This window comes from Saccostrea cucullata, unplaced genomic scaffold (genome assembly GCF_032062105.1).
Source record: "Saccostrea cucullata isolate Sc308-1 unplaced genomic scaffold, CSIRO_AGI_Scuc_v1 ctg1885, whole genome shotgun sequence".
NCBI classification, from domain to species: Eukaryota; Metazoa; Mollusca; class Bivalvia; order Ostreida; family Ostreidae; genus Saccostrea; species Saccostrea cuccullata.
The window spans coordinates 11,941-29,244 of record NW_026941145.1 but is presented as its reverse complement, the minus strand read 5'-3'; the positions used below and the strand labels follow the sequence as shown (position 1 = coordinate 29,244).

The window sequence follows — 17,304 nt, the reverse complement described above, 5'->3', positions numbered from 1 at the left end:
TAAGGTTGAAAATAACCTACTTTATCGGAAATGGGAAAATGAGGACCACTCTTCCACTATGCAATTAGTGGCCCCTAAATCTTTAAGGAAAGAATTAATGATGCAGCTCCATAATAGTAAAACTGCTGGTCATCTTGGGCGCGAGAAAACTTTAAATAAAATCCGTTCTCGATTTTACTGGCATGGTATGTCCAGTGATGTTGCCAGATGGTGTCAAAGCTGTGAGCTTTGTCAAAAACGTAAACCAGGTCCGAGGTTAGGGAAATCGCCAATGAGACACGTAAATGTATCAACTCCGTTAGAAGCCATTGTGATCGATATTATGGGTCCTCTTCCAATAACCGACAATGGTAACCAATACATAATGGTCGTAGGAGACTATTTCAGCAAATGGACAGAGGCATATGCATTGCCTGTACATACAGCTCAATCTGTAGCTGACAAATTAGTTACGGAGTTCATTTGCCGATTTGGTACACCTCTTCGTATCCATACAGATCAGGGACGCGAATTCGAATCCCACTTATTTTCAAAATTATGTCAACTTTTAGAAATTGATAAGTCTCGTACCACACCGTACAGACCCCAATCTGACGGCATGATAGAAAGATTTAATAGAACTTTACAGCAAATGTTATCTATGTTTGTAAATGAAAATCAAAGTGATTGGGATGATCATCTCCCATATTTAACAATGGCTTATAGAGCGTCTGTACAAGAGAGCACAAAATGTACCCCAAACAGAATTATGTTAGGAAGGGAAATTTCAGTTCCCATTGATATTATGGTGGGTTCACCATTAGATATAGATAGACCCTCGTGCCCTGTTCTGTATGTAAACTGGATAGAAAAAGCAATGCAGTTAGCTTTTGAGTTTGCACATGACAACCTACAATGTAGTTTTCAGAAACAAAAACACTATTATGACATAAAAACAAAACCTAGACAATTTGAAGTAGGTTCATTGGTACTACGTTGGTATCCCCCAACTGGAAAACAAAAAATTAGGATTAGGATGGACAGGTCCTTATGAAATTGTAAGGAAACTATCTGACATTACAGTAGAGATAAGAGACTGTAAAAGCTCTAAACTCAAGATTGTTCATGTTGATCACCTTAAATTGTTCAAAACAAAAGAAACAGAATCCCAGAGTGAACATTCTCAGTTTTATTCAGATGATAACTCTGTATCTGATGACAATGTTGAAGATATGATGGCAACGCAATGTTTCACAAGAACCGGAAGACTTGTTAAACCCCCGTCCAGATTTTCCCCATAAATATATATAAGCATTTTTTTTAGAAGGGGAGGGGGGTGGAATATATGTGTTATAATAGATGATTACAGTAATTTTACATTTTATTTCAGAGAATGGACTTTGAGGACTTTACTTTGGACCTCCTGGTCGATGACAAGGAGATGGATTTCCTAGAAGACGCCCCTGTCTTTGCCCCTCTGATTTCGGACCCCTCAAAGAACATTGAGTTCTTTTATGCGGCTGGCATGACTTGTCCGGTGGATGGATGTTCCCCTACTGTGACATTCCCTACTAAGGCAAGGTACCAGAGGCACTGGATTGAGAGACACCTTCCACAAACATCCTCATACTCGTGCGCTGTTTCTTCCTGTCGTATCCTTTGCCGCAGGCAATATGACATGAAAATTCATCTCAGAAACTGTCATCATGTGGACCAAACTTCTTTGGAGAATGTTCTAGGAAATTGCGAGAAGGTTTCAAGGCCTAATAAGGGTTATATTAACCCAGGATGCTTCATATACTATGGCAGGACTTGCCAAACTGTGACAAAGCCAGTGACCTCTGTTCCTTCTTCATCTGACAAGTCATCGTCAGCCTCGTTACCATCTGTGCCATCTCTTGACCTGAGTCCTCCTGTCCTTGATGATCCTGTTCCTGATCTTTCCTGTGTGGAGCCCTCCAGTCCGTGTCCTCCTCCGAGGAAGCGTGTCCTGTCCCTGCAGGAGTACCAGTCACGGGACCACCCTGCTGTAGGTCTTCCACTGGACGTCTCAACCCAGACCCGCTGCCAGGACCTTCCTCCATTTCAGTTTCCTGCAGTGCCAGAGACCCAGGAAGAGCTACACGCCTACCTGCAGTGGCTGGACACGCTGTCCGTCTCCATTCAGCATCAACGCGCGACAGCAGAATCTAAACTTCAATTGATTGCTTCATCTTCACCTGCGCTGTTGGCTGAGAGGGAGAGACGCCGTAAACTTGAGGCTGAGAACCTTCGTCTAAGGAAAGAGCTTCTAGAACTGAAATCCACCAGCCTTCTTTTTCCAGAGTCGTGAGTCTTGCTGTGTGTAACAGAACTGTATTAAATTATTCAATATTTATATTTTGAGAGACATTAATCGTTTCCCATATTTGTTCATCATAATATGTTTATAATTAAACATTTATATGACTATGTGTACATGAAATACAAGTTATGTCATATGTATATATATATTATTATATTTATTATATTTTTAATGAGAATAATGTATGTTTTGCATACGTTATGTCTTAAGAGGGGAGGAGTGTAATGGTGGAAGATTTATTTTTGTATATTTATAATATTCTTGTGTATTATTATTACTACTATAGATAACTATATTGCGTAATACATAGTATTCAGTCGGGAACGTTGCTGGCGCAGCGCGTGGGTCAGGCCGTTCTTAGTAACGCCAGTGACCGGCCTGACCACCGTGATACGCCTGTTGCAGTCTCAGCTAGGCACCAGTAGTCGAAGGACGTACATCAAATTTTATCGTTAATATTGATATAGGTAATAATCTTCCACCAATCCCCAGATTTCACTTGTTATTTATATATTTATTACCTGATTGTTAACTTATTAAACCTGTAAAACGTTATTATTGTTTTTGTCACTGTAAATCGCAGAACTTTGGGATTATTATGGAAACACACCAAGTTTCCCGTTACAATATTTACAAGCGTAATGATAGAGAAATTTCCAAAACGGGCTCAAGAACTACTCAAGTATCTCAGAGATATCAGAATCGGTGCTACTAGGTCAAATAATTGGTTTAAATATGACGAGCAATTTCGTTTAAAAATGGCCAACCAACCCCAGCTGTCATGGGGTCAACTTAATCAGGAATTTTGGCTTTTGTACATATCTAACAAGCATGAAACTACTCAAACGTATAATCGTACCTCTTCTCAAAGTCAAAGTTTTTACCCAAGCAATTCAAACCGTACTTCGGCATTTTATTGTAATCATTTTAACAAGGGAGTAAGTTGCCCTTTCTTCCCTAGGTGCAAGTACAGACATGCATGCAGCAAGTGCGGAGCTAACCACCCAAGTGCCAGGTGTTCAAAATAATGGTTCAATATATTCTTTGGGCACAACACCAATCAAGTTACAAAATTTATGTAAACATTTAGTTGGATACTCTGATTGTGAATTCATATTCCAGGGTTTTAAGTATGGTTTTAATCTCCAATATTTGGGCCCCAGGGCACCCCGCGAATCTTTTAACCTCCCTAGCCTCAAGGCCAATACAGTAATAGCTGAAAGTAAAATTCAAAAAGAAGTAGCATTACAAGTAACAGCTTTTCAAAAAGCTTGCCTGACTTAATCAATCACGATCTGTAAGAGAAGTGATAAACCTTTTGAGCAATACCTTTTTTGTGTTTGAAATTTGTCTTTTTTATTTGAGAACCTTGTAAAAATATTTAATTAGTTAACTTGTAGAAGAACGATGCCTTTGCTGCATTCTGAAGAGTTGTTAACAGAATGGTTAATGTATGTGGGTTTACTGCCAATCGCAACTCATCGGTCCCACTCCTCGGGCCTTATCTAGGGATAAAGACCCCAAATGTATTGTTAATTTATACGCCATAACACCCCCCCCTTTTTTCACAAACTTTGAAATAAAAGCATGGATGATGTACATAGACCTAGTATCTGTGGAATATGGAGTTAACTTTATTCAATGTAATGGTATTATCTAAAATATGCTATAGAAGGGACTTCTAACTCCGTTTTTACTATGAACAGGAAATGTATAAATTTTTATTAAAGATCCGATGATGTCGTTACATATTCGAGTTTGTTTTTCGACCTCTGACGAAAAGACCCGAGATGATGCATTTGACTTTTCTGCAAGTAGATTGATCTACCCCTGGATCTAAATTCAAAGCTACACCTATTCTGAAATCTGTTCAGTTGTCAAATCATTCATATTGAACATTTTAGAGAATGGATATAACTAAATACATATGTTTTAGGAAAGCATTTTCTCCAATGAAGTAAACAGCAGTAGTTTGTGTTCATTGATCTTTTTTTCTGAAAGGTGGGTACTATAATTTTTTGAGAACGAAATTGGTGAAACCAACATTTAGGCCTTTGTGGAAAAGAAATCCAAGATTTCGCACAGGTAATTTCTTTCGTCAAATCGTCTGGAATCTGGTTGAACTGCGACGATCGTTTGTGGTGATTGGACTAGTCCATTAAAATATGGAATAAACCAACAGAGGGGAAACAAATTAGAGAAATCATTTCTTTTGTTTTGCATGTCCATATTCTGATACATACGATTTATATGTAGTTTTAAGGAATAAGATAAAATTTGTAGACATAATTTCTGAATCACAAGAAGATGGAGGCTACAATAACAAACTTTATCTAATTCCATATGGAAGTTAGCACCCCCATTCATACAATAGAACAATCCAAGAAAAGGCGCTAAGATCGATTCACCCCTTTCGTAGAATATAAATGGACTGATCCAGTAGACAAAGTATAGAAATGCAGAAAAAAAGATACACGGACACGTTGAACCGGTAAATCACATGGAATAATCTGTTTCATGCAAACAGAGTAGTCAAAGTAAATACTGCATTATTTTGCATCAGTAAAATCATTGTTTCCCTGAAAAATGTTTCTTTTAAAATGCAGGTAAAAGATTTCCAATGTAAATCAGCTTGCACAAAATCTAGCTGTCTGGGTATGATCTATTAGTTTCGGATCAAGCAATTATCAATCCTTATACAGCCTGACGCCGTGACGTCAGGCAAAAACGAGTTGCAGGCCCTTTTGTTCACCCACCATTTCCAAGCCTGCAGGTCTCCCCCTTAGGCCTTGTGCCTAAAAAAGATGGTGACATGCGACTCATACATCATCTCTCTTACCCAGAAAACAAGTCAATTAATGATTTTATTGACCCTGAAGCATGTACAGTACATTACAGCAATATAGATCAAGCAGCAGAAATGATAGCTAAGGTGGGGAAAGGTGCCTATTTAGCTAAGACGGACATTAAGTCAGCATTTAGATTGCTCCCAGTATCCTCAGGTGACTTTGACCTGCTTGGTTTCAGATTTCAGGACAAATACTATTTTGATAAAATGTTACCTTTCGGCTCTTCAATCAGCTGCGCATTATTTGACAGGTTTGCATCATTCCTACATTGGCTCACTCAAAACTACTCCCAAAATGATCTGATAATTCACTACCTTGATGATTTCCTTTTCTGCGGCCCACCAGGCACATCCACTTGCCACAATGCCTTAAATGTTTTTAAATCCATATGTTCAGATATTGGTGTCCCAATTGCTCATGACAAAACAGTCGAACCTACACAAGTCCTAACATTCTTGGGAATAGAATTGGACACGGTCAATATGACCATGAAACTCCCCTCAGAAAAATTAAACCAGATTAATGGCGTATTAGAACACTTTTTGAAGGCAAAGAAAGTCTCCCTGAGAGAAATGCAGTCACTTATTGGCTTATTAAACTCTGTGTGCAAGGTCATCGCCCCTGGCCGGGCGTTCTGTCGCCGCCTTATAAATTCAACAATAGGTATTACTAAACAGCATCACAGAATAAGGGTAACAAAGAACATAAAAGCTGACCTCACAGTATGGAAAACTTTTTTGCAATCTTACAATGGTATATCGGTTATATTTACCCAGCCCTGGATTCACAATGACACAATTCAACTTTTCACAGATAGCTCAGGGGGAACTAATGGAGGGTTTGGTATTTACTTTAGGGGGAAATGGGCTTATGGGGTCTGGCCAAGCCTTTGGGTTGAACAAGGTATTACTAGGGACATGACTTTCCTGGAATTTTTCCCCGTCGTGGTTGCTATTATATTATGGCAGAGCCACTTTGCCAATTCCAGACTTGTCTTCCACATTGACAACATGTCAGTTGTCCACATCATCAACAACTCGACGTCTAAATCTGATAGGGTCATGAATCTTGTCCGCAAGCTTGTGTTAATATGCCTAAAGTCAAATATCTTTATTAAGGCCTTATATATCCCCACAAAACAAAACTTCATTGCAGACTCCTTATCTCGATTTCAGTGGGGCAGATTCAGGCGACTGGCACCGCAGGCAGACCTAGGGCCCACCCCACTACCAAGCCACATCTGGGAAATATAATGCTTGAAGCCGATCGATTACTACAATGTTCAATAGCACCATCAACACATCGAGCATATTCAACAGCGCTGAACAAATTTCAAAACTTCATTTCAGAATTTAATTATCAAATTATTTGGCCAGCACCAGTGCAACAGCTCGTGAATTTTATTGGTTTCCTCTCACTTGATAATATGTCATACAGAACAGTATCACTGTACCTAAATGCAATCTCATACATACACAAAATACATGGCTTTCAGGACACAACAAAATGTTTCATAGTTTCTAAAACCCTGGAAGGGCTGCGTAGATCAGTAGGTACAAACAAAGACCAAAGAATCCCTATTTCATTTGAGCTTTTTCACAAAATTATCCATTCCCTGCCCAATGTTTGCAGTTCCGGATATGAATCCGCTCTCTTTTCAGTAGCATTTACTCTTACATTTTATGGTTTGTTAAGAGTAAGTGAAACACTGGCACTCAGTTTCTCAGACATTACAATAAAGAATCAAAACCTTTGCCAAATTACTATTCAAAGATCTAAAACGGACCAAATCGAACAATCTGTTAAAGTAGATATGGCCTCTCATACGGAATCCATTATCAGCCCAATCACAATCTTAAATAATTTTCTGCTTTTAAGAGAGGGGTTACAAAGAAATGACAAGCTTCTTACACATCTAAATTCTAAGCCCCTTACAAAGTACCAGTTTCAAGCCATTTTACAAAAAGCATTACAATTCATTGGGGTCACAGGGCACTTTAGGTCACATAGTTTCAGAATTGGCATGGCAACCGAGCTTGCCAAACAAGGTCTCTCAGATACTGAAATAAAAGCAAAAGGAAGATGGCGGTCAACTTCATATTTAACTTACATTAGGAGACAGTAAAGCTGTCCCCTGTGATTGTAGCACCTACTAACTCTACCAAAGATTTTTCAGGTACCCCAACCATTTGGATACTTGGATCATCAATTCCATTCTGGGCAGGCCAGCATGCTGCAACCTATCGACCAGGGGGAAGTAACCTTAATTTACCTGCCACAATTTCTTGGCTAGGGCGTAGGGGTATGCTTTGGGATCAGTTAGACAAGGCAGTTTCGGATTATTTACTTCAGTATCCTACACCCAAATTTCTACTGATACACCTTGGGTCTAATGATTTAACTACACCAGATTTAACAAGCATCAAACTTATTCATCAAATACAGTGCAGCCTGTATCGCTATAACGCACTTCTCCCAAGTACCACTTTAATTTTTTCTTCAATATTACCTAGGCTGTACTGGCATGGTGTCCCTCCCAAAGCAGGTGCAAAAATTAACAAGAAAAGGCAAAGTTAACAAGTCTATCAAAAAGTTTATAACTACTGAAGTTAATGGCTGTTACATAAATAATGACTCAACCATTAAAATCTCGGAAATACAATTGTTCAGGCATGATGGTACCCACTTGTCAAAAACTGGTCTTGAGGTTTACCAAAATAACCTGCAGTCTGCTCTACACATGTTTTTAAACAAGAGAACCAATGTATATCCTCCAAATTAACACAATGTTTTATTACAAATACTCAATTTTTGTGGGGGGACATAGTGTCTATGTCCTGTGGCAGGGACTGGGGGATACTTTTGTGTATGTTGGGATCAAGTGGCCCCATAACCTGGTTGTCTCCCCACCCTGCCTCAAAGCAGGGGGGCGTTTTGGTATGTAATACAAAGTACATGTAGCACATAAGTTGTCTAAAGTAACATTATATGGTAACATCCGTGGTTCATGGCCTGTCATGGCTGGTTCCACCTCCACCTCGCACAAGCGGGGGAGGCCACAGTCTGGTAAAGTAAGTGGGTACACCAGGTGGCGCTGGAGACAGGGAGAAGCGCAGTCCCGCATTCACTGGTCCAGAACGTGGTGACCGTTCAGATCGGGCACTTGTGCTTACACTCGGCCCCCATGTGCCCATGGTTATTTTGGTACATTTGTAGGTATCCCCCGTCCCCCACAAAAAATTGCGGCCTTTTTATCTCCAATTATGTTGACCCGTACGAAAGTTCGAGGCGGAATAGGCACGGCTTGGGCACGGCTAAGGCACGGAATCCGCACGGGTTTTTAAACAGCGGCACGGGTTCTGCATGTCCAAGACACGGACACGGCTTTTGAGTCTGAAAGTGAGGAATCCTCGCTCACAGAAACCCGTGAGGAGGCACGGAATCCGTGTCCCTGGGAGATGGTTTTTAACTCGGGCGGTTTTTGCTTCAATCTATTTATTTATATCTCACGGCTTTTTACTGAGCATGCTCAATCATAACTTCCTTTATTTGAATATTGAATTGGAGGGATTCATGGTCATGAGCTAAGAATGTGTCTTTTTTACTCTAGTTAAAGGATATTAAACTAATAGATGTCAGTTGGAATTGTATTTATGTCAGTCTTGGAGGATTTTCTCACTTTTAAACTAAATGCAGTAAGTCTAAGATAGAATAAATAGTAGTTCATTTTCAATTTTCATGATCTTTCTGTACTATTTGCAATGTTGTTATTGAACATGATGAAACACTGCATCTCTGTTCATTTGAATGACTCTAGTTGTACTCTCACTAATTAATCCCCAAAATTTTATGTGTCATTACTGTGCTACAAAAAGGTTTATTTAAATTAAATTCTTTCTCAGATTGTCCAAACTAAGATAAAATTACAATTCCCAGAATTGTACATTATCAGTTAAATTCTTAGTTAAAAACTAGCATGGATTGTAACTGATAAAGCAATCTTAATCTTTAACAGAAAGTATATCAGGACACATTTATATAAGATTTTCAACTTTTAAAATTCTAAAGCTAAGCATAATGATAACATAAAACATTGTGAAGTTTGGTTTCAGTCACCATTTTGGCATTCACATGCAGTTAAATCAGGAGATTCTCTACAAGCCCTGACCTAGATCTAGACAAAAGCACAGATCCCGTGACTCCATATATGGTATGTCACACGGCTTTTTTGACACGGGTTTCCAAAAATCCGTGTCTCCATATATGGAAAAGGACACGGGTTTCAGATACGGGTTTAAAGAATCCGTGAGTCCATATATGGAAACAAGCACGGCTTTCCGACACGAATTTTCGAAAACCGTGTGATCTCATTTAAATAATTCGGCCAATATCCCGTGCCGTGTCCGTGCCTCGACTACTTTCAGGCACGGCTTTCCATACATACTTTACATAGGAGCAGGAATTTTATAAGCACGGGTTTCTGGAAAGGAATTCGTGCCTAAGCCGTGTCTAAGCCACCCGGACTGTTTCGTACGGGTATTGTAATAAATGTGTGTTTTTGTGCTCAAAGTGTTAATAATAAAGTGATAGAACTTAATACAGGTGTTATCATTACAGGCGTTTACATGATAGGATGGGTCTGATCTGAGTTGTCTGTATGTCTTCTATCTTAGTAGTGGATGGACTCGAAGCAAAGCGCTTGCGCTGCAAGTGCATTGTATGAGGGTAGTACACTAAGCGGAAAGTTGTGTAAAGGGATCATGCTCCCTGTATCTATAATTAATCAAGATTATTCGATTTTATATCAAATAGTAAATTATTAATTTAGGACAGGGTTTTAATGTTTGGTTAATTGGGACGAAGTGTACACAAGTTATTACATCAGGAATATACAAAGTCGTATTACGAGTCAAACTGTGTACGAATTAATTATAAAGGTGCACCGGAAGTTATCCCCCTTTTCAAACCAGCAAATTGTTGAAATCAGACGCTTTTTTCCCAGCCCACCCACCCCTGTAATTAATAGTTGAAAGGTCATTAATAATTATAAATTAAAGAGTTTTCTTTTCTGCTGTGTTTTGTTTTATCTTGCAGGAAACTGGAATATGGATCCATGGGGATAGCAGGCATCCATCAGTGTAGGAAAATGTGAGCAGCACAGAGCCTATGACCATCAAGGAATACACGCTTATACCAGTTCATTAGACTTTCTAGTGCATGTAGTGTAAATTGTCTACCATGGACACTTCTATAACAGGGGAAGCCTGGTTAATTATAAATGGGGAAAATCATGTTTGGGAATTTATCCTTTAACTCCCTTTTTTATTGTCGCAATTCCGGGATGGGGGGATGGGGACTGGGGGATACTTTTGTGTATGTTGGGATCAAGTGGCCCCATAACCTGGTTGTCTCCCCACCCTGCCTCAAAGCAGGGGGGCGTTTTGGTATGTAATACATAAGTACATGTAGCACATAAGTTGTCTAAAGTAACATTATATGGTAACATCCGTGGTTCATGGCATGTCATGGCTGGTTCCACCTCCACCTCGCACAAGCGGGGGAGGCCACAGTCTGGTAAAGTAAGTGGGTACACCAGGTGGCGCTGGAGACAGGGAGAAGGGCAGTCCCGCATTCACTGGTCCAGAACGTGGTGACCGTTGGGATCGGGCACTTGTGCTTACACTCAGCCCCCCATGTGCCCATGGTTATTTTGGTACATTTGTAGGTATCCCCCGTCCCCCACAAAAAATTGCGGCCTTTTTATCTCCAATTATGTTGATTGTAATAAATGTGTGTTTTTGTGCTCAAAGTGTTAATAATAAAGTGATAGAACTTAATACAGGTGTTATCATTACAGGCGTTTACATGATAGGATGGGTCTGATCTGAGTTGTCTGTATGTCTTCTATCTTAGTAGTGGATGGACTCGAAGCAAAGCGCTTGCGCTGCAAGTGCATTGTATGAGGGTAGTACACTAAGCGGAAAGTTGTGTAAAGGGATCATGCTCCCTGTATCTATAATTAATTACCACACGTTTTACGAATCGTTAAAAGTTTTAACTAGATAAAAACCATTTACCATTCAATCTTTCCTACTACAGAAGTGAAAATAAGAATTTATTTTGAAAAGTATGTACTTGTCCTATCTCTTCAAAGCAGGTCACATTGTTCATGTTCGTAGGGCTCATTATTTGAATTTTAGATGACTAAGATTTAATTTCTCAATTGGTAATCCAACTTACACATATAAATCTATTGCTAAAGGAGTAAATTCTTCATAAGTGTCAGTATATGCCAGTTCTATTTTTAAAATATTCCCAACAATCAAAATGAACATTGAATTAATACACATTTTTCAAGGTTAGTAGGTAGGTAGGATATTTTTTTGCTTCACAAAATTGGGCAAAATGATACCCGTCATATAAATTACAGAATCAGAAATTTTCTGATGTTTTCATTACACACTGGATAGATATATTGATTTATAATTTATTGCTAAAAATTTTCAATTAAAAAGCATTCTAGAGAAATTATAATTACTATAGAAACTGCAAAAAAATCAAAATGATGAAAAAATGATTGGGAAGGAGCAATTTTGACTAGTCGGTCGGAGTACATCAAATAAATCGTTTTTTATTGCTGGCCTTCTCACACCTATACTGGAAGTCAAAACTCCATAAAATCCTTACAAACATATGAACACAGCGGGTTTTTGGTAAGTGTTCTACCAAGCCTCTTTCTTTGCTGTGCACAAGCAGTAGAGGTGAAACTTCAGGAGAACTAACAACAGAAATTTGATAAGTGGTGTTATTCAGATGTGAATATTAAAAAAAACTCCAAGGAACTTTAAAAGAAAAAATGGAAAAATAACACCAATATTTACCAAAATACAGAAAATTAATCGTACGACATTTCGTCACTTTACACAACCATTACCCACGATAGATTTAAGTTCGGGCTCTGTGACATCAAAGATAGCTTCTTTTTATCATAAAAATCGAATTCATAAATATCTTTAACTAGTCCTTAGCCATATGCGAAATTAGTTTAGTAAGAAATTAATTCACTGATTATACACCGAGTTCGCTAAAATTTAGATTAAAATGATACTTGATTTTCCTGATTGAAAATGTCTATGGTAGTTTTTAGGAATCAGGTTTTACAACAGTCTTCTGGTATTCCCATGGGAACCAATTGCGCAACTACAAGTAGACCAATGTTACCTGAAGTAGAATCTATAAAAAAAAAACTACATAAGAATAAAAAGAACTACTTGCTGTGAACTTCTACTCGATCGACATTAAGATGTACATGTATCGACGGATTAACAATAGTTACTTCCATTCAATGTCGATCGGAAATATTTCAGCCAACTTCAAATATAAAACACCAGAGAGTCTAGCACATCTGCTTCATATTTGGATATTTTATTGAGACTGTATTAACCGTTGTCCCGTGTCGCAGTGGGTATTGGCACAAAAAAATCCCTCACTGATCAATGGCCCTGAGTGCCAAGCATACGTTAAATATTTCAGCGCATCGTCTACAAGTGGCCACCTCTCAATATGTGTGAAAAATTCTTGAGAGGGACTTTAAACAGCACACAAACATACGAATAAAACAAAAATACTGAATTATATTGATTTCAAACTTTGACAATACAATGTAGTTTGCTATCAGTTTCTGGTCTTCAGTCCTGGTTCCTAAACGCTAGTTCAACTAATCCAATTAAATGTACATATGGGTTATTGCACTAAAAGGTATATGAAATATTCCTACATTTTTTAATAATTAGGAATGATGAGATTTGTGTTTTCTGCTACCCTTATTCTCTCGAGTGAAAAAGATAAGGTTCTTGTTGCTGGTGAGAAATGCAAGAAAAGACAACATGTGAGAGGATATAGTAGCACAAAATACGGGATGTGTAAGTAAGGATGATTAAGGGAGGGTGTGTTTGTGCAAAACGGTGTGTTTTTTTAGGGTGGGCGTGTGTGTGTGTGTGTTTAATTTGGATGTTATGTCCTGTTCGAAAAGGAAGTGACGTAATTTGCATCAGGATCGATGTTGGATTTCCCCTTGATTTATAGATATGCTTTTTGCGAGGGTAGGCTCCGGGTTGAGGTTTTCTTGTTAGCTATGAAATGAATGTTTGACATCTTAATTTTTTGGCTAAAGATTTGTTTTGCCTAATTTAATCTTTGGTTGGAAATATTGACGAAAAATCTCTGAACAATTAAAAATTGTATACGTTAGGCAACGATGCCATTGAAACTAATTTGACGTAAAGATCTACTTGTCCGACTCGTTCATGAAAGCAAGTAAATAAATTTGAGGACTCTAATCTCTACATTGATTAAACGCTGGTGACTGTTTGTAATTACGAAATAAATTAATACAATGTAATTTGTATTTTAATTACGTGTGTTATAACACATGGTTTATTCTTTTAGTCCTTATGATAAAGGCTTTATTGTTCCAATGAACAAAGTAACTTCAAAGTTACGTTAACAGCAGAATTTTTTTTTTCCTTTTTGTTCTTTTTTTTTTTTTTTTGTTCTTTTTCTTATAACAAGATTACTGTCCGGAGTACAACAGAGATACCAATAATGTGAACACTGTTCCCTGTAATGGGACAACTGACTGTCCAAGTGAAGCATTCAAATCCAATGAGGTTTATAAATGTAAGTATCAACTCAATGAGGATCTATTATGTTTTCCTACCAAATAAAACTGTAAAACATACATTTTTTTATTCCAGTGCCCATTGGAATAGTTGATTAATACTGAGAAACATTTAGATATAAAAATCCAATCATACGTCGTTTTTTTTTTCCAAATATAAATGAATATGCTGTTTGAATTCTACATAGTTTTTATGAAATTCAGGTAAGAAGAAAAAATATTTGAATGACTTACCTACCTCAGTCATTATATTAACTATATTATATTATTGTTGAATTTTAGATCCAGTTTGTGTACAGGAAGGGTATGTATAGTAAGAAAAAGAGAATTGACTCATGAAAATGATAGAAAAATTATTGGTAAAAACTAAATTTTTTCGAATGTATGAAGGGCTCTACATGACAAAAAAATCTTGCTGTGGTCTGCAATACGGCATTACATGTATTTAAATTAGGGACATTTCATGAGATAACACAGTTTATTTACATTCATATAATTTATGTATGTAATTTCAATTTATTCAATTATCCCTAATTTTATTATAAAAACCACAGAATTTGACAATTCTTCCATAATCGAATTTTTTTCCTGGAGAAATACATTAGTGATAATATCTTAATTTCAATGATAACATGACATAGACATTTTGTTGTCAAATAAAGTATTTTATTTATTGTCATCATTTATGTCCAAAACTTGATGATGATCATTAAAGCAATAAGTTTGTTATCAACTTCAACTTGCGTTGTCAAAAACTGTTACGCTAATTCTTTAACATTACATTGCCTAGGAATTGCACCGATAATAAAACCAAGAGTCCACAATTATTTAGAGGGGTCCACAGGGGATTCTTACCCCTCCATTGCACATGATCAACATCTGATGAATTCAGAGAAACTTAACTTTATGGCATTTTAGAATTTTTACTGATCATTGTCTTCATTTTGTGCAAGCATATTTTGTTCAATATTTATTATTTGTTAAGTGAAAACCATTTCTGAATAGACATAAAATAAATTATAATGATGTTATATAGCTAAGAAAAAATTAACTACATTTGAAAACTAAGAGTTTATCACTTATTTATTAGGACTATCTGTATTCCTTTCTAGGGCATTTTTCTAGAGAAAAAAAATACTTGTAAAATTTATTTATCTATGATTTTTGTTTTTAGCGCAAATATCAAAATTTATCAACAAAGTTTAATTTACTCTTTTTAGATATAAAAGTACAACAAATATCCCAAGAACAATAAGGAATGAAATCAAATTAATTAAATATAATTGAGCAAAGTTTAGAAACTCTCTGCAATTTTTAAATTTAATTAGTTTTAATTTTGTTCCCTTTCGTTGAATTTTGTAAATGCTTAGTAATTTTTACTAAATTAGTGCACAATCTTGTTTCTTTTTCTGTTCTTTTCCATGTAAGCATGGAATTTGTGGCGAATTAATCCGTATGTTTTTATGTTTATATTTGCATATATGTTTTACTAGTATGTGAGTTAACATCTTGTCATGTAAAGTTTGATATTCATGTCTGTTATAGTGCTGTAAATGCATGATTCTATGTGTACAATAATCGATGTTTTCTTTCTCAAGGCTTGCAAACTTATGCTAACATGACACAAATAATTGCATCAGTATCGATATATTTAAAACAGAATTCACCTATACGAGGGATGTCCGGTAAAATCGCGGACAAAGCGTTTCCTCGAAAAATGATGGAAGTAATAAGCTGAAATTTTCGGTGAATCTTTATTTATTATATTAAAGTGCAATGTAATTTTTTTGATAAAATAGAGACAAAATTAGAGATTTTATAATGCTTCAATTGTACAGGGTAAGGTCCTACAGCACACGGTAAAAAAAACCAAGGTTTTATAAGAGAATACTGATTTGAAATAAAAGAATTAGAAAGATAAGATTAAGGATTTCAATCCCTAATGGGACCAAATTCCCTTCCCTTAAATGTCCGTCAAGTACACAATACTCTGATATTATATTAAAGCATTTTATAGTGGAAAAAGATTGCCCACGAGAAATTTTTAAAAAGTTCATTAATTAAGCAGTAATTAATTAACAAAGATTGCATTGAAGTCTATGGGAAAAAGCGTTTTTTCAAAATAAAAATTCAAATAATTTGAATATCAAAAAATCCTGTGGATGAAAGATGCATTGAAATATTATAGATAGAATGATAATTGAAAACAATTTTTTTACCAGCTAAATTTTTTTTAATTGATTTTTTTTATTTATTAAAAAAGGGGTGGTAACTCTTACCCAAATTCAAGGTCATGAATTAGGACACATCCCCTAAACATACTTATAGTAATAAATGGGAAGTATGTCTAAATAAACTGAGTATTCAATGCCTACATATCTGTTATGTTTTCAATTTCATTGATTTTCTTCCTATTAGGGATTGAAGACCTTAAGTTTAAAATTATCCTTATTCGATTCCACAATTTATTTTGTAGTCTTCTTAAAAATGTTAAAGCATTTGGTTAATTTTTGGCAGTTTTCTGAGCATTCGAAATGGGAAACACACGAAAAATGTTGACGTTTGATGACGTTGACCGGGTCAATATAAGATTGTATATTTGTTGAATGATGTTGGAATATTGTTCGTATTTTACTAATAAATCCTCAGAAGATCGCATGTTTGTGCGAGATTGGTTTCTCAATTGTTTATGGAGACTACAGTATAGGCATCAATGAAATCCTAAATTTAAGTGGGACTTATCTAACATTATTTTTAGCGCAAAGATGAAATTTGGGGTACCTGACGCTGGTTTAGACACTTTGACGTTATCATCCGTGCGCTGTAAGGCGATACAATATATAACATAAAATCTCATAATTCGTTTATTTATGCAAATATCTACATGAAATTTGCTGTATTTATTCAGAAAATATGTACTAAGGAGTAGTGAAAATTTCAGAACGCACCGACTATTATTATTCACATAAGAGATCTTGTCCACGAATTTACCGGACAACCCTCGTAGTTTATAATGGATGGACTGGGGGATATAGTAGATTAGTATCGACTAAAATATTTATGCTGTATAAAAATGACATTTGTTTCATGATTACTTACAAATTATCAAGGATGAAATAGAAATCCACGATTTACATAATCATTAAATTGTTCTTTTTTCTTTTTTACTTGCTTGCTCAAGTACAACTCTAATCAATGGTGGACACTCACCCCTGTTGACGGATATCATGGCACTGAGCGTGACAGTGGGAGTAATTGTCCTTTTAGTAATCCTCAGTGGGGTGGCTCTTTTGTGGTACAGAAAGAGAAGACCACGTGAGTAGAAGTTTCAGCTTTATCTAATTTATCAATTATATAGAAGATCAAAGATAATAAACCGGCATTAACTTTATATTAAAAAAGCTTTAAAATATCAATAAATATCAAAAGATAGAGAACGATCGTGTAACGTA

General features: G+C 36.4%; 1 protein-coding gene across 1 annotated transcript in view; it reads left to right on the top strand.

Annotated features, from left to right (window-relative positions):
* LOC134257291 (uncharacterized) overlaps positions 1-15,139 on the top strand; it is a 56,027-nt gene extending 40,888 nt beyond the window's left edge. Inside the window, exons 2-4 of the mRNA XM_062739925.1 lie at positions 13,744-13,851; positions 14,135-14,156; positions 15,073-15,139. Of these exons, the coding sequence (XP_062595909.1) occupies positions 13,744-13,851; positions 14,135-14,156; positions 15,073-15,139 (197 nt within the window). The remainder of the gene's footprint in view (positions 1-13,743; positions 13,852-14,134; positions 14,157-15,072) is intronic.
* Positions 15,140-17,304: the final 2,165 nt, after the last annotated feature.